Genomic DNA, 25,658 nt, shown 5'->3' with positions numbered 1-25,658 from the left:
TTATATGAACATTAGTTGTTCATTTGAAATATCTGAATGCATTTGGCTCTCGCATAGTTAGAAGCGATGGAGGGAAAATGGAGAACAAGACTGTTCTTGCTTTTAGTAGGAGGGGGTTTTCAAGAAGCTACACAATACAAAGGTCTTGCCTTGATGCAGCTGGAGGAAAAATCCAGTGCACCTTTTCAATCTGGAACTCTCCTGCAGCTCCTCTTTCCAAAGGAACTTCAAGAGGGGAAAGAAGGATAAGAAAATGCAAGATACTGACATAATTTTTCTCTTTTTTTGTAACAAGATGTGGATGATGTAAGTTTTCAGTAATCTGCAGGATTTTATGCCCCAATGTCACAACCAATGGGAGTCCTAAGATTACTGGACATGCATTCATCCACTTGGTCTGTTCCAATGAAGATGTCATGCAACTGCATGCAAGCTATTGGGTTTTTCTTTGGTTCTTAATGTACTTTATATTCCCCAAAAGCACCCACAATCCCTTACAAGGCTGTTGTCAAATGATCTTTTAGTGTTGATGAAGTGTGAGGTTGCAGATACTATGGAAGGAGGTTCATCTCTCATAGTTCAGACAGCTAGAGATCATCTGGACTTCTGTGATTAGTGAGCAGTTGTCAGGAAACTCCAGAGAGCAAATCAGTTCATCCTGTCCTAAACTAGGTCATTGAGGTGCTGGGATGAGCTACCCTTCTGAGTGGATCTGGATTGGAATTTGTCTTGATTTTGCACTGACCGTAGAAGAAGTTTGGACACCATTTTAGACAAGATGCTCTGCTTTAGGCAGGTAACGAAACTCATGCAGCATGCTCAGCAAGGATTTCTGTAGCACTGCATGACAGTAAGCTTATACCATCACAAACCTGAGACATGTAAGACTAAATAAAATGGAGAACAGAAAATGTCCTCGAAGGTAGGCAGGGAATCGGAATCAGGACTTACAAATCTGAGGTTGCAAAGGAAATGGGAGAAAAAGACCTGAGTGTGGCTGAGGTTGTGACTTCTAGTTACCACTTCTGGAAAGATAACCTTCTGAATGCTTCCTAGCTCATTCCAGCTGTGTGTGACATTCCTGCGAAGTGCCAGAGACAGCTTTCTAATAAGTGCAGCACAGCACTGTGGGGAAGCCCAGCTGAACCCTCCCAGCACACAACCTTAACTTCCCTTCAGGCATTCTTTCTGCAGCATGGAATGAGTAATCCCTTTAGATTTATATTTGCATATTGCTCTCTTTAGACTTCTTTTGTGCCAGGTCCTTATGGTAGTTAATTATTAGTCAGTGATAACTGGATTTGTCTTTGCTCAAGCTGCAGATCTCCTTCTTCTTCAGAGGTACAGGACATCAGAAGTCCTCTTTGGTCAGCAAGAAAGGACAGGAAACTCCAGGGGTCCTATTTAGTCTAGAGAGGAAGTAAAATGTAGTGAAGTATGGTGAGCTAGTCAAATAAATCTGAAAGGGTATGAGCTTTACTAAAGTTTAAAGAGTCTTTGCCTCTTACATATTGCTCTTATATTGCTTTGTCTGACATTTGCAGTGTGGAAAGCTGCTTTTTTCTTCAGTATCGAGCTGTAAGTTAGCGATGTTGGTGCAAGCAATAGGCACTCTAAGCTCCACACGGATCTAATTCCTGTTTCCACTCAGAAACTCATCCTGAGAGGTTAAAAGCAATAAAAGGATTTGTGGGAGGAGTGATGAATTCCTTCCCTGTTCGGTTTATATGTAACTGATGAAATATAAACAGCTCTCTGGTGCACGAGCTCGGCAAGGAGGTGGGCTGCCGTCCCAGCGTGTTACTCAAACCACTATAAGAGCTGGAATGAGTGGTGGATGTTTATCATTTCTGCAGATAATGGAGGGGGAGCGTCTGAGCCTCCCTGCTGTATAGATTGCATTGTATGTTGCTTTGACCCTGAGAGTATGAAGCTGTGTCTTGACTGTGAAGGGTTTAGACATCTTAACCTCAAGCAATATTGAGCACTAGTAACTGAGAACAGCTTTCTCGGAGGTGGTTATGTAGCAACCATTGGCAAATGCATTGAATGCTCTTTTGCAGTCACTGTAATTTGAATATGATGTTCAGACTTCTAAGCTGTCTGCCCCTGCATCAAAAGGAAATGATTGCTCCTTTTAATTGTAAATAAATTCATGTTTTAGTTGAGGACACTTATGGAAGTGGAGAGCAGAAACAGCAATTTATTATTAGATCTGTCACTTTAAAATATGTTCCCACTTTGATTCTGCTTTGAAGCATTCTCCTTTGAAGCAGCATTAAAGTATTCAAATATGTACGAGTCCTAGCAGGGGGAGATTACAAGTTGTGACACTTTGTAACCTTATTTTTTTATATTTCTGCATTTTTTTCCAAGGAATTACTGTAAGTGGGTTTTTATTGCTTGAAATAAAAATGGTCATCCATTTACAGCTGGGTGAAGATGTTTGCCCAGTGATTGGGGGCGGAGGAAACATTTTGGGTGTATATTTGAAGTGGAAACTAGTTTGTGTAAGTAATTACACCCTACTTTGTCATGCAGCTCATGGAGCTTCATGTAGCAATTTTTAGAGTATTTCTTACAAAGGCTTATACATAACTTGTTATTTTCAAGTTTGCTCCTAATTGCAAGGTATGCAGCACACATTGTAAGCTACAGAAGTGGTGTTAGTTTTCATGCTGTTTGTGCTTCATGTCAACTAGTGTCAGGAAAACCTCTGGAGTCAAGTAAAAATTGCTGGATCTCAGACACCTTTCTTTTGCTGATGTGTTTTTATAGGCTAGAAAAGCAACATAATTAGATCAATGTCTCATGAAGATAAGAGGAGGAAAAATGCCCTTGCCTAATATGCCTTACAGGGTAAAATGCACTTGGAAATTATGAAACACTTATGAAATTCATGGGCTTTCTGATGTGATTTTTGTCCCTATGCATCTGCATCATGGACACACTCTGGATCCAATCTTAAGCGTGGTTTCTGGCTCTGGCAAGGCTTTGAGCAGGGCCAAGAAGAGAGGCTGGGAGCGAGTACAGCACTGAGCAGCACACAACCAATTCCTTTGAATTGTGTGGCTGTTGGGTTGAAGATAAGTAAATGAATTCACTAACCTTTGCTGGCAGGATTTACTGTTTCAAATGCCTGTGACTGAATTTCCCATATGCTGCTCTGCTGAGAGGCATTGATTTAGCGTTGTCTTTTAGTGATCAGAACATCTTAGTTTCGTGTGTTTAACTCTTCAGGGATAAAGCGGAAGTTCTCCCAGGAACTTCTGTAAAATGTTTTTAACTACGAACTAGTCTAATGTTTGATTCCACAAATTAAAGAGGAAAAGTTTCTCTATGTGTTACAGTAACCTGGAAGGTAGGAGGTAGGACCAGAAATCAAACCCACAAGACTCACTGCCTAAGTCCTCTCCTTTCATCTCAAGATCTGTATCTGCGGAGCAGCACAGGTTCCTACTCTTTCATGTTTTGGCAAGCAGAGTCTACGTGATAGTACTGCATCTTTAGCAAAACGGGATTTGTATCATGTTCCTGGCTTCTGTGAGAGTTATTCACCCCCAAAGTAAAGAGATGCATCAACACCGTCTTGTTTTTCATGTGCCTTAAACAATATGAAATCGTATTTTGCTTGGTTCAGAGGCTAAAAGCATGCAGAACTAATTCCTAAGTCAAATAATTTTAAATGGCAGTTGAGGAAGAATATTAGCAAGGCAGAATGCTATTTAATAATAAGAAAAAGGCTTTTGTAGGTTACAAAGTAATCAGATGTCAACTTAGGAATGCTTTCTAAAGAGGATAGAAGAAAAGATGCCATACCTAATGAACATCTGTGAAAAATAATGTGCTTTACATGTAGGGGGAATCAATATTCATCTGTTTTCTTCTTCCTGCATTTTATAAAGATTCTTTCAAGCTTTTACATTGAATCTTTAAGACAAGGCAGATATGAATAAAATAAAGCAATCTGTTGTAGTAACACAGATATATTTCAGTAATGTGAATGATAGACTACAGACCAGCAGTTTACAAATGTAGGCATTATTAGAAGAGGCTAACAAAGCACTAGCACATCTATTGGTGTGTAGGGACCAAAAACTCTTAACTGCATCCTCTGATAATCCACACAAAATTAGATTTCCAAGGAATGTGATGTCAGTATGTCCCAGATGAAACTACCGTGGTCCCAGGAAAGGGTGTAATGTGTTTACTAGCAAGCAAAAGCAAAACTGAAATGCTTTTCTAAGCTCTAACTTTTGGTAAAAAGCTGTTAATTTTTATGTTTGTAAGAGTATTTTCTTAATGGGCAAAACAAACTCAAAAGAAAAGTTTGGCCATTGTGATTTAGTGTGTAATATACTGGGTTTATTTGCCTTGCAGAAGTGAAGATGCAGTCAATCAAATGGCTGTTACTCCTTTCCCGGTACCTTCCAGCTCTCCCTGTTCTATTGAGGTAAGGTTTGTGGGTTGTTTTTTTTAACTAGGGATTGCTAAATTAGATAGATTCATCATAAGTAGCAGTTTGTTATAAATTTAAACACCTTGTCTAATTAAACCCTGAATCATAAAATGCATTGCATAGGAACTTGACCTAATAGGCATATATTCCTCCGCCTCTTTTTAATTGATCTCATCATTACTGAAAGGGCTGGCATGGCATTAACAACAGGTATTAAACAGGTTATTGCTGTACAGCAGGAGAAAAGTCTCTGAATGAAAACCTTGCCATCTCCTATCCTGCTCCTTTTGTAGCTGGTTAGATCTTTAAGGTCCCTTCCAACCTAAATCATTCTCTGATTCTGTGATTCCTGCTCATTTTCTGCCCATAGGAGCAGACAAGGGCTATTTAAGCAGTGAGCTGTACTACATGGTGTTGTAGCATACAATCTTCCAGTGCAAAAACTTCCTTAATGTGATAACATTACCAGTGGGTTTCTTCATTATAGTTGCTCTCAGCCCTAGTGTGGACTGATTGCTCTCTTGTGCACCATGAATCCCTGCAGTGTCACCGCATTGTTATCATTTTGACATCTCAATGTGGTGTAACTAAATTTTCTAGATAAAATGCATGGTTGGCCTTGCTGTTGCTTTTTAATTCTATTTCTATCTGAGCTAATAAAGCAAAATATGTTTTATAATTCAATTGGGGGTTGGTCTCGCTTTGAATTGATAAATTGATGTGCATTGAACTCCTGGTATTTCAATAGGCAGTGGTCCACATGGGTAATGCAGGATGAATCCCCATGTTCTCACATTTGCTGTTGCTTTCCCGATTTTATTGCCACTGATGGCTATTTCCATACAGGCACAGTGCTGTGCAGTGCAAGAGCTGCTTAGTTTTAGTTTTTGTTTGGATCTGAGTTATTTTTGGACAGTGCTTTGGCTTTTCCTTCTCTCCTCCATATAAAAGCAGCATGTCCCAGGTGCCGCTGGTGGATCACAAATTACTCTACAGTTTACAGAGCCCAAGTTCATTTTATTTTTGTTGACTCTTTAATACCTGACTGTAATTAGATTGTACCAGCATGTGGAAATCAAAGAGCTCAGCCTCATGTGCAGTGTTTGCTTTTAGAGGTAGGTGCTTGTGAGATGAGTTTTATGCATTAATGGCAAGCTCTTACTATTTATGTTGTGGCTGCCTTATAAGTAAGTGCAGTTTTTTACTTACAGCTAGTATCTTCTTCTTATGCAAAATAAATGTAACCAAGAGGTGCTGTGGTTGCACAGAACTTTACATTGCTTTCCTTTGGCAGTTGTTCCTGTCTTTAGATAAAGCAAAACAAAATTGTACATTACATCTTGAAATTATATCTTCAAATACCTTTGAAATACCAAATAAATATTTGATCTTGTAACAGGATTAATTGTGTTAATTTTCTTCATCTTATCTCTTTATCTTCATTAAGGTATTTTAATATGGAAAGTGATAAGCAGTAAATATGCCTTCAAACAGGGTCTGGCTTTATTGCATGGATAAGATTATGTTGTGGTGTAATACTGTGGGCAAGCCACCAGAAACAATGTATATTAAATACTAATTACTGTAAAATATCTGTTTAAAAGCATTTCATTCATCAGAAAGCCACAGAATGAGATATTTGTTGCAATACTGAAGAGCCTTTGTACAGCTGCAGAGGTCCTTCACCTGCTCAAGTGGTGGTTGAGACATTTGTGTAGTTCTCATTGTGCACGTAAATGTAAAATGTCTAATGAAAATTCAGGAATCATTTTGCATCTAGGACTGAAGAGCCTGGAGTTTGATTTGATTTGTTGCACATAGTCCATTTGCAGGAGAAAACAGCTCCAAATCTGGCTTAAATGCTTAAGTATTAAAATAGGTTTTAAATAAAGTAAAGCAAAATTAGAGATCAAAGATCTTTTTAGGTTCAGGACCTGGTTGGTTTAAAAACGGGAAAGAGAATGAACACATTAAAATGTACATGTAACCAAATTGCTGATACTTTAACCTTTAAATTCTATCTGAATTCTAGATGCTATTTCCTATCTTAATTGCCAGTATGGGAAGGAAATAATTTTCTTGCAAGCCTATGCTTCTTAAATATATGCTAGTTATTCTCTAAAGAAAATAACAGAAAATCCTGATCAGACAATCTTTCCTACTTAATATGGTGCTATTTTATGTTTCAAGGGCCGTTTTTGTTGGGAATTCTTTATAGAAAAACTTCATGTAGGAGGAAGTTCTTGAAGCACATCTTGGTGAAAATACTCATGTCTTTGGGGCCATTATCTTCATTTGCTGGTTCTCCAGTGATTGTCATTGAATGTCATTTGCAGTATTCTCACAGTAATGTTCAGAAGTACCTGAATCCTGGAGCTACATTTGCACTTCAAGTTGAGGACTGTGTTCCAGTGCTGGCTGAAGCCTCCTGAGCTCGGTGGCCATGTGCTCTAACCAGAATAACTTCAGCTTTACTGGTTCCTTCAGGATGGAGGAATCACTCATGCTGTTACCAGCCTGTTTGGATTATACGAAGAAACTCAGGCTTCCTTTAACATGCCTGAGACATTCTCTCCCAAAAGAAGTCTGAAGAAGACCTCTTAATACAGACTCAGCAGCTTTCACAGTTGACAGGGATTAGTCTGACCTTGAAAGTTAACCAAAATCTGCACCTCAATGTTAGTGTTGGACTACCTCTTGGTATTTTTGGCTAGCCATGTGGAGACCAAGGTCTGTCTGTCAAAGGTTGGATCACTTACTTATCTCCTGACGTTAGGATGCTTTAATTGTGGATCTTTTTACTTTTTCATGCTGCTACTTGTTTAGAAAAAAAAAAAGAAAAGGTAAAAATGACCTATATTTTTCTTTAGCAATTATGGGAGATCATAGCTCTGTTTAAAAACTGTTATCAATCCTTTCAACAGGATCATGGTGGCACTGAACCTGCAAGCAGTGAGGAAGACCCAAGCTTGGAAGTTGTCATGAAAAGCTTGACTGAAGAGGAATCCAGCAAAGCTGTAAGTGACTTAAGGTGGTATTTAATGATAATTAGAGCTCAGAAATAGAGGCTCATTGGCTTGATTTGTTTTCTCTCCACCTTTGTGTTGAAGAATTACAGCACGCTATTGTCCAATAATATCTAGTACATGTAAAAGCAGAGTCGAGGTCTTAGCTATATACACATAGATTGTTTTCATGCACTAACCAGTCAGTATAATTTGTTAAAATGTTGAAAGAAGAGCTATTTTGTAACATTTTGACCCTCTCTCAAGTACTTTCTCAGTGAGGGGATTGGGTTTCCACTCTTGCCATCCTTGTGTGACAAACTTCAGAAGAAAGCATGGTCTATAAATTGTATTCTTATTTATATTCATAGCTTCATAAATTCTAAGACAAAAATGTCTATTATCATAATCTAGGCTTGCCTCCTGAATAACATAGCCATGGAGTTACTGTCAGTAGTTTCTCATCAAGCCCATAACTCTGGTTTAATGTGGTAGTCAGTGTGCACTGTAATAAATACATAACTTCTCATTGATACAGATGGAGGTGTTTGTTGTTTAATATGTCAGGATTGTGCGTTATTGAAATCTGAAGGTCCTTCAGGGTACAGCTCCAATCTCTCTATTTTGGACTCTATGTTAAAACTCTACTAAACATGCTGAAGAGTGGCTAACCTCGAGGTACATTGATTTTGCTGAGATAGTAATTTTGTCCAGCAGCCTATTCCTTTTTCAAGGAATGTGTTGACTGAGACATTTCTGGATTTATTTTTATCTTAGATGTCCTCTTCATGTTCCATCATGTCTTTTGCAAAGTGTGTCCTGAGTTTTGCAAATATGAATTGGATATACATAATGTTCTATAGCTGGTAAGGATTTCATGAGTCTGTGAACTCCAGGAGTTAGGAAGTATTACGTGCTTTTGCGCATCAGAATTAACTACTCACATCAAATGGACCAGTTTGTCTTCCGAATGGATTACCAAAAAGTTGGACTATTTGTATTTGGTAGCCTTGTGCAGAATCCTACTTTGATGCAATGGAATGTAGATGAATCAGAGTATTATTGTATGTATTTACAGGTGCAGTTCACCTGGGTTTATTGCTGTTCTTGCTTAACTGGCAAGAAACTTTTGAGGGGTTACAAGGTAATATGAAAAGTTGCTCATAGACTGAGGTGGATAAAGTTATATAAAATGAATTGTGCAGTTTCCTGGTGTAGGATATTGTGCTGTGCAGCTTTCTGAAAGGTATTAGAGGAAGCACAGATTTAATGGGGAAAAAACTTGCATCTATCCAAGATAGACGTGGAGGGAAGATGCCACTGGGAACCCAGAATATATTGGCAGTTTCTTTTCAAACTTGAAACAAGAAAGAAGGGAACTGCAGAGCCAAAGGATAGAAATTACAGTAATTTAGACAGTATTTTAGACTGAAAGGTAAAAAAAAGATGAAGTTTTGGTAGTAAGAGTTGTCAAGAACAGAGCAATGGCAGAAGGGTAAGAGAAAACAAAAACATGGATTTGTTGAGAGCCTCTAGGGGAGGAGAACATCGCTATAATACTTAGTTTTTCTTTCCCACTACCCATACCAAGTTATCTCATCTTTCCACTAAAATTGTTCATGTAATAGCAGCTGGCTGCTACAATTTACATTTTATCTTTGGAATTTAAACCACTTTGTCCAACATTATATCCAGTATTATTATCCTTGCTGTGGCACAGAGGGGAAATGACCTGTCCTGGGTCATTGGTGAGACCATGAGGCAGTGAGTGTGTCACTTCTCTGGCTGCAGCACAGCCCTGCCTGCAGTCGATGGCTGTTTGCTTAGAGGTGACTCACTGATTTTTCCGTTAGATAAATAGATGCTGAAAAGTTAAGAGCTAAGGGGTAGATTTAGGAAGGAATTTGAATGCCTATAGATCCAACTGCTTATTCTATCGTGCTTTTAGTTGGGCCAGCCCTTGGTTTAGAGGCATAAATGGATGGAAGAGAGTGATAAAAGCCATTTTCATAATTGTAGGAGTTTTCTTTCAATCAGGATTTTAAACCAACATGGCAAATATTGCTAAGTGTCTTATTTTTGTAAATGCTGCTGGTTGGGATTGGTCCCTTCTGACCAGAAGCAAATAGGTTTGTACTCATTGTTATTAAGACTTCAACACTGCAGTGGAGCACAAGACAGCTCATTATTTTGAAGAAAGATTTCCCTTGCAGTCTTTTAGTGACAGTTGAGGCAAAAGAAAACAGTGCCTTGTTTTTCATACCTCTGGTTGCTACTAGAGCCTCATGCTACTTCACCATTGTTACTGAATTTCTCAGTCATGTGTCAGGAGAAATCAGGAATGTTAAAGTCAACAAGTAAGATCAAGTTCACTGAGTAAATATAAAGTATGTGCTTATCAGGAGAGATCTTCTACGAGTATGCACAGCTCAAAACATGGGCAGGATGTCTCACCAAGTGACAGCTGTAATAAAAGGAGAAATTAAAGTTTCACATCGTTCTCTCTTCACTTGTTGCTGATAAATGTGTCAGTCTCTCCCAAGATACTTTTTGTTGTCACTTCATCACTTTTAAAAGTATAAAGTTATATAATGGACATCACTGTAGACTTGGATGATAAGAAAGGGGAAAGAAAACAACTTTAACTCTGGGCTGGAGCCAGTGGAAGTGTTAGGCAGAGTCTGCATGTGGAAGTCTGAGGTGGCCTGGTAGAAGGTCATGGTTTTCTGAGGACTGTAGCTGTCTTGCTTTCCATAATGTATCATTGGAAAATAATTGATATATGGAGCTTTGAGATATTCTCAAAACTTTTAACTTTACAAAGGTGAAAATGGCTTGAGCAGTCATCATGTGTGCTCTGAATCACTTTGCAGCATTAGTGTCCTGGCAGAGCATGTTCATAATTCAGTGTCCTGTAGGTGGGATAATTTAAACTGATATTTGGTATGTGAGAATGGATTCATTTTCCTTGAAAGATTTGAACTTGGAACAGTAATCTGTCTTTACTGCAAACAAAAAACCTGTCCTTGAAACACTGGTGAGGAGTGGCTTTGTGAAAATGCTTTTGGATGCAGTTGAGGGAATTGAATTAGATTAAGCCAGTCAGGTTGCAGGCTTATGACAAATGCTGAGTGTACAGTTCAGTGCTTGAGGGGCTGGAAATCCTTTTATTTTGGTTAGGTACCTCTAGCATCATCTGAATTAAATGGAGATTAGAGAGATTTAAAGGTGGTGCTCGGTGCTTACTTGATGTGCAAGATGAAGTTTCAGATCTTAGTCATATCCCGGAAAGAAAAAGGGAAGTATGAAATAATTTTTCATTGCTTACTAAAACAGTATCTCATAAAATGACAAAGCAATCTTGCTATTTCTCCCCTGACACCTCTGATGATATGATGAGATCACCACTTTATCTTTTTCTTCTTGTTATCCATTTGGATAATAGTGGTATAGTTACAGCAAGCTGGGGGAAAACACAGAAAGTGAAAAATGGAAGGGGGAAAAAACAAAGCCTGTGGGGCTTGGCATGGTTTAACATTAAAAAGCTCCAGGAAACAAGGGCAGTGTTTTCAAGCTTGGTTAACTAAAATTTTATTTCCTTTTTTAACGTATGGATTATCGCCTTGCTTAGAAATTCTTTTGAGATGCAGCAGAATGGCCCCGTTGTCTTGAAGCTGGTGCTCAGCTTTTCTGAAAACTAGTTTTTTTTATCAGGTTTTTTAACATGGGGTAGGATATCTGACCCTGTGATAAAAGCATGGGGTAGGATATCTGACACTGTGATGAAAGCAGCTTAAGTTTTACTAAGAGCAAACTTAAGTGAGGGGAGGACACTGTAACTGTCCTCTGAAGTAGTTGTAGAAGTAGGAGTTAACAGTGTTTTGTAGTGTATTGCAAGGATATGGAAGGAAATTAGGATACAAGTTGAGCCGATATTAAAGTGCAATTGCTTGAGATATTTATAATGAGGCTGAAAGATGTATTTCGAGCAATTACTTTATTTAACCGCTGGCAGCATGCTCATTGCTCCTGAGGACTACCAAGAAAGGAAGAGGGAAGGAGAGAAGAGATGACTTTGAACCCCTCCCTGCTGTAGGCACCAAAGTGTGTGCTAGAGGCTTGGCGCACTGATTCCTGCATGTTTCCACACAGTATGGGAATTGCTGTCCAAACCTCCTCCGAGGACACACTTCTTTCTTCTCTAGAGCTTCATATTGCTCAGAAACAATATAGACCACATGTGATAATCTCCTCCCCAAAAATCCCTTCCTTACATTCTGTGACTTCAAAACTGTTGGGTGTGGTTTTAATAACTCCCAATATTCCCTGTATTCCCTGTATTCTCACTAGATTTTCCTTTTCCAAGTGCAGCCTGGAGAAGAGAAGGCTCCCTTATTGTGGCCCATCAATAACTTCAAGGGACCTACAAGAAACCTGGAGAGGGACTTTGGACAAGGGCCTGTAGGGACAGGCCAAGGGGAATGGCTTTAACCTGATAGAACAGGGGAGACTGAGCTGAGCTCTTAGGCAGAAGCTCTTCCCTGTGAGGGTGCTGAGGCGCTGGCACAGGGTGCCCAGAGAAGCTGTGGCTGCCCCATCCCTGGCAGTGTTCAAGGCCAGGTTGGACACAGGGGCTTGGAGCAAGCTGCTCCAGTGGAAGGGGTCCCTGCCTGTGGCAGGGGTTGGAGCTGGATGAGCTTTAAGGTCCCTTCCAACCCAAACCATTTTGGGATTCTATGATTCTGGGCTTTGGCTTTGTGTTGTGCTACAGATGTACTTATGTGAAGGAAATCACTATGTATACCTAGAATCATCATTTTGAGTTTTGGAGGGGATTTTATTCAAGCTAATGAGACATTGCAATACATCTCACTTTCCTTTTTGACTTTTTAGGATGTGAAATGTAAAGCTGACAAACCAGTGATGATAGATCAACAGGAAATGGAGGAGCAGCTTCCGGAAAATGTATGTGTGTTTGTATTAACCAAAAAGGGAGGCTTGATCTGGCTGAAGAACGGGTGATTTTGGGGGGGGGGGGGGGGGAAGAGGATAAGTGGGGAGTTCACCTATATTTATTGCTTGTTTCCCTTCCATTGATTACTGGATTTGGTAAGGTACAATAATCAACAGCTAAAGATAATGTCCCCTTAACATGCCTTTCTGTGATTGATAGCTTATGTTTTCTCCCTCTGCTTTGCTTTTAGGTCCTCAACCAGATCAAACAATCCAAATCTTCCACACAAGTACCTGTGAACTTACAGGAGATACCCCTGGAGCCAGCACCTACTTATCTTTCTCCAGAGGCAGAAGTCAACAGCCGTAGTATGAACCAGCTATTTTTTCCACCAATATAGTGTATATCTAGTCCCCTTACAAAGGATGGATTTTTCCCCAGATAATTTTCACTGAGGCTTTTTCTTTGAATATCCATTGACTTATTTTAAGTGATTTTATAAATTGTTTGCATTTTTCTCTCATTTTACGATTTTCGAGAGCTTGAAGGTGTCTTTGCTTGGTTTTGTTGACTTTTATGTACAAAGGCATTGTTCCTCTTTGATTTAAATTAGAAGGAAAGGTAGTCTGGGACATCCTGTCCATTCCATGGTGCTAGAATATAGTCTTACCTGTCCTGAATGGAATGCAGCTTGCCATTGTGATCTGAATTTATATTATATGAACAACCTATATAATTATATATGTTATGTTTATATAGGTTACACTGATATAGGTCACTTTGATACAGAGACTTCAGAAATTACTCAGAGTAGCCTTCTACTTCGATTTAAATTGGTAAAAGTGAAGAGAGAGATACAAGAGCTTAATTAGTTGCTCTCATATGATTCCTTGGATGGTTTTCATTTTCTCATTGAATAGTGTGACCTATTTGTTTGCCTCTTCATGTTCTCAGGCATCTTCCCACCTCCATTGCCTGCAGATCCAGCAACGTGCTCTATAGTCCCAGGGCAGGAGATGACTATAGAGATATCTAAGGGCCGATCAGGCCTAGGACTCAGCATTGTTGGGGGGAAAGACACTCCACTGGTGAGTTTCTGTTAAACTAATATTTGCTGCCTCTGTTAATAGGAGACAGAAAAACACACAGAAACTAATGATGCCATTAATCTGTAATTGCTTTAATGAATTGTTTGGTAAAGGGAGAAGAAACCAGCAACTACAATCTCCAATAGCAAATTGATAATTTTGCCTTCTATCAGATCAGTTGTTTTCTGTTCTATTAAAATGGAAAGGTTTCTGTTTCAGTAGTGCTTTCTGCTATGGTCAACTTAAAAATACGTATTCTTTTTTTAACCATTCTGAATTAAGAGCGTCCAGCAGGTAAGTTGCCAGAATGGTTGGACTAGAAATTAATGTCACAGAGGTAGAGCTGCTTCAGCAAGGTTAACCCCTCTGTCTTGAGAGCATAAGCGCTTAGTAGCTGTTTAAACAAACTGTGATTTATCTGCCTGCCAGCAAAAGCCCTTGTTGTACACAGGTAAACCAAAGGTAATCTTTTATTGTTTTTTGTGTCTTTTTTGCTTAATCTTGAACTTGGCTATGCTGGTTTTCAAAAATATTATCTCCAGCTAAATTAAAATGTATCAGTTCAAGTGTAAACTCAGCAAGGTAGTTGTGCTAAACCCTTCCCTGCCTCCGCTGTTGCTGCTTACACTCCACTTTCCATTTAAGAGGTGCTATGTTCCAGTATAACAGAATGTCAGGTCGTTTCTTTGAAATGTCAAATTCAGTTCTCTCAGTAAACAAGTCTGCTGCAGCGGTGTCCTTACTGGGTTCTCCTGAATCCCCTGCCACGGAGACACTTAAGGCAACAGAGCTGCTCTGTTACATATAGTTGTTCCCAAAAACATCATAGTGGTGCATCATTAAACAATGAAGTACTGTGAGTGTCAGTAGATGCAAACCATTGCAGTGTAGTAATCCTTTTCCAGAACAAGAAAAAAGAAGGAGAAAAACCCAAGGAAGTTGAAAGGAAAAAGAAAGTTTTGTTTTGCAAAATGTAGGCTGTACCTTCTACACTAATAGGGCTAAAATGGAAAAGGTTCAGCTTTTAGTCCCATTTATCCAAGTCTCTGATTACGTAGAGTTTGGCTGAATTGTTATGTTTCACATAGTGATAGATCTGAGTTATGCTGAAGGCTTAAATCAGTCTAAAAGGTTTTCAGTCTGTCCAGCCATGTGCTGTTTTGTACCCAGTCCCTTTTCAGTCAAGCTCCTCAGTGTCGAATAGATTCAAATAAGAAGTTCAACATTATTCATCATTTCTCTGCTTTTTCATTTAACTAGAATTTGGAAATAATTCATGGCAGCTTGTCATGCAATCTGGTAGATGTCTTTCATGAGATTTTAATATAAATAAATGAAAATTATAAATATCTGGTTTAACATTGCAGATGAGAAAAATACGAAGGATTTTATTCTTTAGATGGAGTAAGTGGTTTTGGTTAAGTATTATACTTTCATTAGTTTGTTCACCAAAGTGTCCTCATAGGAATTAATCTGAAAGACCTATGTACTTGATTGAAGGAACTGAAATTCCTGGAGGGAGGTTGGACTGCTGATGTTTCTGATCCTCACTTTACAGGACTTACTAAAATGAGTCCCTGTTTCTTTTCCTATTTCTGAATCTGCTCATTCAAAGCCAAGCAATATTGTTTCATAAGAAACAAGTTGCTTTGTGAGACCACAATCAAATCTGATCATTTTCCACGTGTAGAGACCCTCTCTGGGATTCTCCACAACTTGCTTAGCCAAAACAGTATGGAAATGCTTCTCCTCAAAGCAGGTACTCTGGGTTCTGTCTTTAGCTGGTGGGATCATTCATAGCTCTGTCTACTGTGTGCTACTCCCCCAAATTATTTTGATGCTCTTTTTTGCCATGAAATTAGAAAACCTTTTGTTATAGAGTTGAAATGAAGTTCCCATAACATAATGAGGAAGAGTAACAGAAAATACTGTGCAGGACTGTAGGAAAGCTTCTGTCTTTCTGAGTTGCACTGATTAGAGAGGAAATATAATGCGATGAGCTCTTAGGCAGAAGTTCTTCCATGTGAGAGTGCTGAGATGCACAGAGAGGCTGTGGCTGCCCCATCCCTGCCAGTGTTCAAGGCAGTGTTCAACCCAACCTGGATTGGATAGGGCTTGGAGCAACCTGCTCTAGTGGAAGGTGTCCCTGCCTGTGGCACTCAGCTGTGTAGACTTCTTTTACCTTTTTTTCCTCTGAGAGAACAAGACATGAATAGTCATTTCCTCCTCCTTTTTCTACTGGGGTATGTTCGTTTCTTTCCTGTGCAGGTGTGCAAGTGCCTACGAAACAATGAAGGGTATGAATGCCTATTCCCAGGATCTCAGAAATAGCGTATCAGTATGGGGGACACAGGGAGGCTGTGGCAGGAGTATAAAGGCCATCGATGTGGTATTAAAATGCAGTTGATGTGAAAATGCTTAACTGATGCACAACAAGCAGCTCACACGTGATGGGAAAGCTGACTTCAGAATATTTTGGATCTGTTTTAATCACATGATATATAGTCCCAGCTTGTGGAATAATAAATCTGGCAGCTCACTGAAGGGATGCACTGCTTCAAGATGAAATACAGAGTGCAACTTTTAAGTCGTAACCTTGGGAATCTCATCAGAAATCACCAAGTAGATACTTGAAAAAATACAGCCTGCGAGCAGGGAGGTTAATTTGTTCAGGAGGTTGGAAAGTGATGTCTTAACCCTTGTGAAATGTTTTTTGCTGAGAAGACAACCTTCCCATTAAACTTGCAGAACCTTTCAAGTCACATGTATTATAAGCAAGGACTTGTGGCTGTGTGCTTAGGGGAGCAGGAGAGCATCAGCTGGAAAAGGCATGGAGAAGTAAGGATTGTCTTTGGGAGTTACCTTCTTGTTGTTGATCTTTATAGACTGCTATAGCCCTTAAGGAGCCCTGTTTCATTTTCTAAGGCTTGATTTTGAGTTTTGCTTTTTTCTTCTCTGTCTTTCATTTCACCTTCCCAAGTCCCCCTGAGAGAACACAAACACATGGCCTCTGCTTTAAAGCAATTAAACTGCAGAGTGGAGCTGGCTGAAGTACAGGGCTTTCAATTTGTGAGAAGATTTTTTTTCTTTGGTTGTAGTCCAATCAAACTTGTAAAAGTAACCTCAGAGTGGGAATTAAAATGAAAAATAGGGGAAAAAATAAGAAGTGTTTTCAGAAACATCCCAAAATGAGGTTTGAGGCTCGAACCCTGCTCCCCAGGACACCATCCTGCACTCTCGTTGCTGAATTGTGCATAAATGCTTGTCAGCTCCACCACTGCTAATAGCAGTCATAAACCTGACAGGGGTGTCATTGTCACTCAGCAGCTGCCAGTGCTCCCAGGGTGCCTGAACTGCTCCAGCCCAGGGCTCATGAGTGCAGCAGATCTGTTTGGGCAATGCCTGTGGTGCAGCCCTGAGAGCTGCTGCAGACCCTGGGATTCTGGTGCTTGTGCTGCCAGCTCCGAGCCTGGATGAGCTGTGACTCTGAGTCAGATGTGGAGTTCAATTTTCAGAGGTGGCTGCTCACAGCAGCAAACCAGTGTTGGCATGGCCAGCTGGCCCAAGGCTGTGCAGGCAGGGACCCTGTGGGTCCAGGGTTAATAACTAGCCCTGTGGGATACAGGACTGGCAGCACTGGGTAGTCTGCTTGTTCACCATAAATTATGGGTCTGGAATTCCTCAGTTATTCTGGTTTTAATTCGTTGCATTCTCCACAACTCGTTTCAAGGCAAATAATTTAGCTTCAGGTACTGAAACTCAAGGGAGTTTCACCTCAAGGGAGGGGATTTTCCCCCTTTTCTGTGCTCTGGGGAGACCCCTCTGCAGTCCTGAGTCCAGCTCACTATAGGGATGGTGAGACACTGGCACAGGGTGCCCAGAGAAGCTGTGGCTGCCCCATCCCTGGCAGTGCTCAAGGCCAGGTTGGACACAGGGGCTTGGAGCAAGCTGCTCCAGTGGAAGGTGTCCCTGCCTGTGGCAGGGGTTGGAGCTGGATGAGCTTTAAGGTCAGAAAGTTCCTATGAGATTTTCTTTAGCTGTCAGAGAACAGGGCACCAAAGAAGTGCTTATCAAAAGGTGTCCTGGTACTGCTCCAGATGGCCTGTGGGGTTAAATCATCCAAACCCCACCATCACCCCAGAGTGCAATGGTGCAATGTCATGTCCAGTTTGCAACTTGCAAGGAGCAGTTTCTATGAAAGAGGATTGTCAGTTTCTAGGGGTTTTATTCTTGGCAGTACATGGGGAAAGCAGTGCTCTAAGATGCAAACTTTTTCTTAGTAGGTGGGAGCACTGTTTTGCTTCCAGCTGAATAATTTAGTAATGGTTGAGTTGATGACTTGTAGCTATTGACTCTTTGCTGCTGGGGCTCAGGCATGCTGGAGGCCGTTCAGCAGTTTCAAGGCTGGTGAGGGCTGGTGCTGGGACATTGCCCTCAGGCAGAAGCAGATAACCCTGAGAGGGGAGGGGAGTGCAGAGGCTCAGCTGGGTTTTGAAATCCCAGTGAAGTGCTGAGGAAGCACTTATAAAGGAACAGATGATTGCAGGAGCAGTAACCTAGGGGCAATTTGGAAGTGGAGTAGTAGGTAGGAGGTGGTCATTACCTGAACCTTACATAGAAAGGAAAAAAGGAAGCATGCTTCATCATGTGTCTACACTGAATTTGGTAAACATTTAATGGTTTTACTTTTGCTTTCAGCTGACTTTAATAAAAAGCATTTTTAAGGCAACTTACAAACTTTAAGGTACTCCATCTGTACAATAAAGTGATCCACCAAGCCAGGGAACTGGAACACTTTAGCAATGCTCCAAAAAGTAATGGAATATGCCTGTGTTCAGCTAATACTAGTTGGTGTGAGAGCTGGTAACACTGGAGTTGGAGAGGAAAAAGCTTTTCTAATCACCTCAGTTAGCCCAGAAGGCTTTCTGGCTCACAGTGGAGCAGGGGAGCTTGGCGATAGCGGGGATGCAGTTTGACAGAGGAATATTTAGATTCATTTTGTCAGTCCAGGTGATTCATACCTTGCATAAACCCCATCTGTTAAGGAAGGGCAAGGGAATAATCAAGAAAACTGTGACTTTAAATTGCAGCTGTTCAAGACCCAGTGTTTGCCCCTGGAGCTGTGAGGGCTAATTACCCTGCTAGGGTCTCTATGCTGCCAAGAGCAGGCTGTTGCTAATACCAAAGCCAAGTCTGATATCTCTGTTTCATGCAGTGCTGGAGGCAGAAGTAAAGACCTACCTAAACATGAGGACTGCTGTGATTTCTGTGTTCCTTAAACAAACAGGTTCTCCCTTGGTTGAGTTTTCTTCCCTCCCTCCCACCTCAGTTCTATTTAGATTCAGGCAAAAATAACTTCATCTCTTATAGACAGCCAAGGTCCAAGCGACTTTGTAGGCAGCCATCAAATGCAGCTAAGTCTGAAACTGTTTTAGTGGAATATGCTTACCTTGTAACTACAAATGAAAGCAAGATATTGGCCTTGGGAGTCTTTAAGCAATATATTGGCTATAGATATTGTTGCTGTTAAGTCTGTCACACAATGAATTGAACAATAGAATGAAAAATGGCAATAGAAGGCCTAAGTTTTTAATCATGGCTTGGGTATTGTAGGGGAAAAGTTTGCGGTTAGGAGAGGAAAAAATGCAATCACTTCTTAACCATCACCCACATTTATAAAACAGAAGGTGATTTAATGACAGAGTGGCAAATGCAATTAGCTTGAAATTGTGAGGAATTGCTTTGACTCTTGATTGGAAATTGTTAAACTGAAGTTGGTGGATTCATCATAATTCCAGAAGGACGTTAGCTTATAACAGCATGAAAAAACCAAACTGCTTTGTACATGAGTTATCACAAATGGGAATTAGGGCAGTAAGTTTTGCAAATCATGTAGTTGATGGATCCTTGGCACGGGTTTAGCTGCCTGTAAGGCTAGCTTAATGTAGCAGTGCCTTGCTTGAAGAAGTTGGTGGCTTCCAGGAGTGTAAATCAACCATAAAATTCGAGCTAACATCATACAAAAGCAGTAGGACATGTCAGAATGGACTTCAGGAGGATCTTGCTTGCAGCTGATGAAACCACTGGTTTTTGGCTTCCTGTGTCATACGCATTCAGGATCTCAAGCATCCTTTAGAACCTGTGTTGTGCACTTATACACTGCAAATTTTCACATGCTTATTATATGATAAAATAATGAGAGTGAGAGAGTTAACATTTTAATATGTAGTTCTTGTGTTTTATTATTCCCCCTAAAATGAGCATGGATACTTTTTGAAAAACCTTAGTTTGCTTTGGCATGTGAATCACAGAAACTTAGCTCTTTCTATCATTCTGACTTAAGTCATATATTTTTACACTAAACATCTTATTACCTTAGTTTTATTATTTCAGAATCAAAGGAGAGCTTGCAAATGTCGATGACTGTAGAGCAAAGGAATGTTAATGAATAGTGCCATTGAATTTTCAGGTTTTAGCTTTTCTGATCTTCGTGAATATAACTGTAAGCAAAAATATTATGCAAGCTGAATAAAATTTGAATAAATAAGGACCAGATGTAACTATAGGGGCCTATAAAATGTAATACAAATATTATCCACTTCCTTAAAATAAATCTGAATTTTAGTATGAAAAATTATATTCATATTGATATTGTGGATTAATCTTTTTTATGAAAGTTGGCAAGTGAACGCCATCTCTTGCAAGGGCTTGTTCTTAAATGGGAAACAGACCTTTTGTTTTGACCTTGAGTGGAGAAGTTTTTTGCTATCGTGCAATGTAAAGCATTTTTACATTAACACAGTAATACATTTTTACATTATATAGCCTGTTTTATTACAGTAGTGTTTGGCTTAGGATTTTGGGTGCCTGATAATGGTTTGTGAATGCTGCAATTGCAAAATATTTGGGTTAGGAGGAGGTATATTCAGCACGATGCATTAGATAAACCCCTTTAAGAAGTCATGGGATTTACTTGGACTTGACCTTCAGCTTTTGTTGCTGATCCATTATCTTTTAGATTCCATTTAGATCTGCGAATGGAAGATCATGGATCATAACATAACTGTTGTCATTTCCTCTGCCTACAAGTAACCAGCAGCTGGATTTATTTTAACTGCTGAGAGATTCTTAGATGAGGCTAATTCTTCAGCAAAACACACTGTGCAACTACTTGATTTCTACTTTATCTGTGAACCAGCCTCTAAAAGTGAAATGACAATTTTACTACTCTGGGCATATAAAACTTGAAAAGGAAATAACTAATGATATTCTACTTGCCCTGGGAAAGAGATAAATCTGCAACGCTGCAGGCAGCAAAACACCCTTGTAGCTTTATTATCTTCAATATATGCTAATTTAGAACAACACATGTAGCTATGTAGGAAATTTGATGGAAATGTGTAATATTAGCTTAGGAAAATGCAACTTGTCAACTAAATCAGAAAACATCTTTCCTGAGTGTTGTTTTATGTGTAGCTTACTTTTCTGCTTCCTCAGGAAAGTGCTGTAATCCATATAGAAATTGGAACTGGATGAGTTTTAAGGTCCCTTCAACACAAACCAGTCTAGGATTCATTCTATGAATTCATTCTATGATTCCCAAATATGTGGTGTCTCTGTTTTGACACAGACTTACAGCATTGTTGTGGGCTCAGAAGTGTCTGTTCAGGGAGACAGGCACCGTTTTGCCCTATAATGCTCCCTTGGTTTGGGTCAAATGGCTGGCAATGTTCTGGTGGTAGAAATAGTTTTGTAGCGAGAGGGCAAAGCTATGGATATGGTTTCTGCCTGCATAACTGTTTCAGGGACTTCTTGTCTAATGATTACTGCCTTAAAATGCACATCTTTTGAAATACAGTCTGGGATTTTCAAACAACTCATTTCTTACTAAATACCTTACCTGGTGTCATTTTGTGCTGATGGTTATTGCAGTCCTCAACATGTTTTGGTTGAGGATTTCTGTAAAGTGCCTGTGACCCTATCAAAGCAATGGCTAGATCTCATAGAATGAAATAGCACAGCAAAGATAAACTCAAAGCAAATATTAGCTCATTTACAGAAATAGCTTGTTGTGAATGATCTGCAGTAGTTAAGGACTATGCAGTACTATGCAAGAAGGCTCTTTACAAATTTGAGACCCATTCCACTGTCAAATCAGCCAACACAGGTATGTGGGTATTTCTCTGCTCCAGTTCCTTTGAAATCTCCCTGCTTGCATCTTGATCCACATCACAGAACTTCATCAAAATATCCATGATACTTAATTTTTTGAGCTTCTTTCATGTCTTGTGTCCTTTTGCTTCCCCACCCTCGCAGCATTTGGAAATTAACAGTCTGGGGGGTGATTTTCAGTGGCAGAGGGCCCCCTGCATTGAAAGCTGCTGCTTGTCCTTCTGAAGAACAGCTGCATGGAAGCAAAGAAACACTTCAGATGTTGGCTGAGAAACTACAAACCAGCAGAAAATGTGTGAGCAGTCCAAGCCTAAAGCCAGACACCTTGTGGGGCTTTCTCACCACTGTTTATGGTCCTGCAGGCTTTTAAGGTTCACTTGGGCAGTGATTTTCCTGAGTAGGAAGCTGACTTTACCACCTTTCTCCCAAAGGCACAGTCAAGGTCATTGCCTGGCGTCTCTGCTGTACCAGCTCTTGACATTTCAGATACAAAGATTAAGCTGTCACTCTTACTGAATTTAATTCTTTCATGTTAGCATTTCTGTTTGTGCTCTCTGATGGGTGAGTGTGATATTCTTCCCCTACCGCGTCTCTGAAGTTGTTATAAATCGAGCAGAAAACATATCCACAGCCTGGGGGGGAGTTGAGATCTGCTTCCTCAAGAGGTCAAGGCTCTTCCCCACCCTTAGGCAGAAAGAAGTGCAATGTAGATCACGCTGTGCACTTTTTACAAGTTGTATTTTCCATAAGTGGCTTCTCAGATTGGGTGCTAATTCCTGTGAGGTTCTCTTGCCCTCACTGTTCAGGAGTCATTCGCTCTGCACCAATGTTGTTCTTCAAGGTCGACAGACCAAGAGGCTCTCTCAGCTCTTCTACTTGCCTGCCATTTCTTCCACAGCCAAAACCTCATTTTGTGAGTCAGTGTGAGAGTTATCACTCATGTGCCTTCCCTTTGCTCAAGCAGACTGTGCAATCGCAGTGGTGTTCTGCTGCTAAAGTGAGAGCAAGGGGTGTAGCTATCCCACAGCTCAAATCTGAACCCCTCAATATAAGCACTGTTCAGCCCTATACGGCAGCCTTAGCAGTAGAAGACAAATTCCTTTCTACTTTTCTTTCAGTGTTTTCATGGTTGAATAGTCTAAATTTGCACTTGTGAGTGTGGACTTTGTTTAGCATAGAAAAGTACTGTTCATATGCCCTGACTTGTATTCTGCATCCTTCATCCCATGCAAGAAATGTTCAACTTTGCATAATTCGTGATTTGTAAAATGGTCCCAGCTATTCTTTGTCAAAATATACGAAGATTAAAGCTCTGGTTTGTTGAATGTATTTGTAAACCTTATGAAGTATGTGCTTTCAGCAGCTGGGTATTTTTCTTCAAACACCTATGTTCTTGATATGTTCTTCCCCCTTCTGCACGCAGAGTTTCTGTGACTCTGCCAAGGTGTATCATAGAGTGCCATGATCTGTATGAAGCTGGTAGTGAAAGGAGATGGAGAGGGATGGATGTGAAAAATCTACCCAGAGCAGTCAGGAATCCACAACCTCTGTCTGAACATTGATGTCACTTTCACAGAATCCCAGACTGGTTTTGGTTGGAAGGGAGCTTAAAACACATGATTTGTCATGGATGATCAAAACTAGCAGAGTCTTACCCAGATCCCACTAGATCTAATGGAAAAAGATTACTTCTGGGATAAATGTACTTTGAGCTGTCCCAGAAGTATCAGAGGAAAGGTGTCTGTCATAGTTTATGAGTTAAGGGAGGTAAGACTCTCATATTTATGCTTATGGGCTGTTGGAAAACCTTTACAGTACATCATGGACATGTTTCATTCTGGTTTTAATCGATTTGATTCAACTACACTACTTTAACAAAAAGCTAGTTAAGAAAACAGTGCTTTTGTAGGTCAGCAAGATGTTTCCTTCTTTGGGGTAGGCACAGAACAAACAGGAATGTACCTTTTCATGCCATATGTATTTTTAGTTCTAGGTCTGGCTTATAACACATGCAGGAACTGCAGAGTAACACTGAATTGGTGCCTTTTCAAACAGATGATGCAGATTATTCAAACTGATAACATTTGGTGGTTCCTGAATCAGAGCTTTAGGTATGTGCATTTTCACATTTAATAATGCAGTACTGGGAAAAGCTGGTAACTTCAGTTTGTTGACCATTTTTAGGGCAACCGCAGATGAAAAGCAAACTTAAAGATACGTGATGGAAAGCTCCTTGTTCAGAGGTTAAGAAATACCAGATTAAATACAGTCTGAAAGTGTTTGCTTTGACAATCCTGTGCATTCCCAGTCTGCAGTTACACAGTCACGTTGCCACTTTCCTACTGAAGCTTGTGTTCATCCACTGCCCTACTGTGTCATGTTTGAGTGATGCAGTCTTAACAACCTGGTTGATATTTCGTGTTATCTCGTTGGCCACTTCTAAACGCCTGCCTTTGTGAAGTGCTTAAAAAGCTGAAAGTGAAGTGTGCCATGGAAGTTCTAAACCACAGACTTAGCTTTTACTCAGTTACCCATGATCAGCCTCAGGTGAAAAAATACAGATCACTGTCACCCTCCTGGCTTTCACCCAAGCACAAGTCTCTTGTGTGCACGTAGAGTTACATGATCACTTTTAAAACAAAGGGAACCAAAAAATAAACCCCAAACCAAGCAACCAAAACCCCAGAACTGTGAGATCTAAGTCACTTAGCAGAGGATTTGAGCAGTGCTGCTGAGATGAGACAAGGACTCTTCCACTGGTAATAGCTGCGTCAGTTATTTGAAGAAAACCCTGCAGTTACCAGTGGTTTGTGTATAGATGTCATATTTTTTTAATCAAACCATTCATTTGATTTAATTAATTACCTTGGTACACAGCTCATAGTATTTTGCCTTCATTTATGTAGATTGAAATCTTTTTTACCCCATCTGGAACACTTGTATCAGCTGTAATCCATTTGTGATTAAAATCCTTCAGGCTTTTTTCAGTGACTGGTTTATATGTATCAAAGAGGAAGCTTATGACAGTGGTACTGTGCTCCAGCAGCAGCGAAGTGGCTGTAGACACAAGTCCACATCATTAAATAAGGTGTAGTGGGAATAAAAGAGAATAGTGCTCTCAATGTTGTCTTGATCAGAGTGTTAGCTTAAGGGCATTTGAGTTTTCTTTCTGTTCAACATGCACCATGTGTGCAGGGAAAGGACCACAAGGCAACACAGGGGGGAAGTTCACTTGGTGATGAGAGATGTAGTATCTAGCAGTGTTTTCAAAACACCAAGGTGCTTTGTTCTACCCCAGCAGCTATTTCCTGCTTCTGCTCCAGGAAGGCAGTGCACAGCAGGGCTCACACACTGCTAACCTCTGCAGAAAGTCTCCTCTTTGACTTATACATCAAACTGCTGAAGGAGCTTCACCACCGTGGTGTTTTGGGAGGATATATTCATCTGAGGACAACTTATCCAAAACCTACATATCTAATTGCAAGTCCCCATATATTCATCTAAAGCCATTTCAGGATTTGTCATGAAGCCAGTTCTGCTCTGAGGCTGGCTGTTTGCTGGTGACACTGGAGAGAGGAGCACACTTTGCACAGTGGAGCATCCCGTCCTGCTGTCAGGACTGCAGCTGAAGCTCTGTTGCAGAATGTTCACCTTTTTTTTCAGAGGGGGGAAACGAATAAGAAATAAGAAACAAACCCGAACAATGCAGAGGGAAAGCACCAGCAAGAGAACAGTATGTTCTTTGTAATGCTTTTTCTTCGGGGACATCTATTGCTGGCAATAAGATTAAATCACTGAAACCTTCCCTGAAGCTACATCTGCCACTGCCTACATTTTCCAACCTCAGTAATAAACTAACATTTGCCATTGTTCATTTCTTCTGGATTTCATTTCTTACAGATTTAACCAGTGCTATTTACCACAAGGCATTCAGTTCTTGCTTAAAGCCGAGCTCTATGCCAAGTCCCTAAAAATATTCA

At 40.2% G+C, this 25,658-nt stretch overlaps 1 protein-coding gene across 1 annotated transcript in view; it reads left to right on the top strand.

Annotated features, from left to right (window-relative positions):
• The window catches only part of PATJ (PATJ crumbs cell polarity complex component), a 153,289-nt gene that overhangs the window by 106,111 nt on the left and 21,520 nt on the right, over positions 1-25,658 (top strand). The window contains exons 30-34 of the mRNA XM_034063832.1: positions 4,381-4,453; positions 7,384-7,476; positions 12,358-12,429; positions 12,669-12,786; positions 13,373-13,506. Coding sequence (XP_033919723.1) covers positions 4,381-4,453; positions 7,384-7,476; positions 12,358-12,429; positions 12,669-12,786; positions 13,373-13,506 — 490 coding nt within the window. The remainder of the gene's footprint in view (positions 1-4,380; positions 4,454-7,383; positions 7,477-12,357; positions 12,430-12,668; positions 12,787-13,372; positions 13,507-25,658) is intronic.

This window comes from Melopsittacus undulatus, chromosome 6 (genome assembly GCF_012275295.1).
Source record: "Melopsittacus undulatus isolate bMelUnd1 chromosome 6, bMelUnd1.mat.Z, whole genome shotgun sequence".
Lineage (NCBI taxonomy): Eukaryota > Metazoa > Chordata > Aves > Psittaciformes > Psittaculidae > Melopsittacus > Melopsittacus undulatus.
This window is presented reverse-complemented; position numbering and strand designations above follow the sequence as displayed.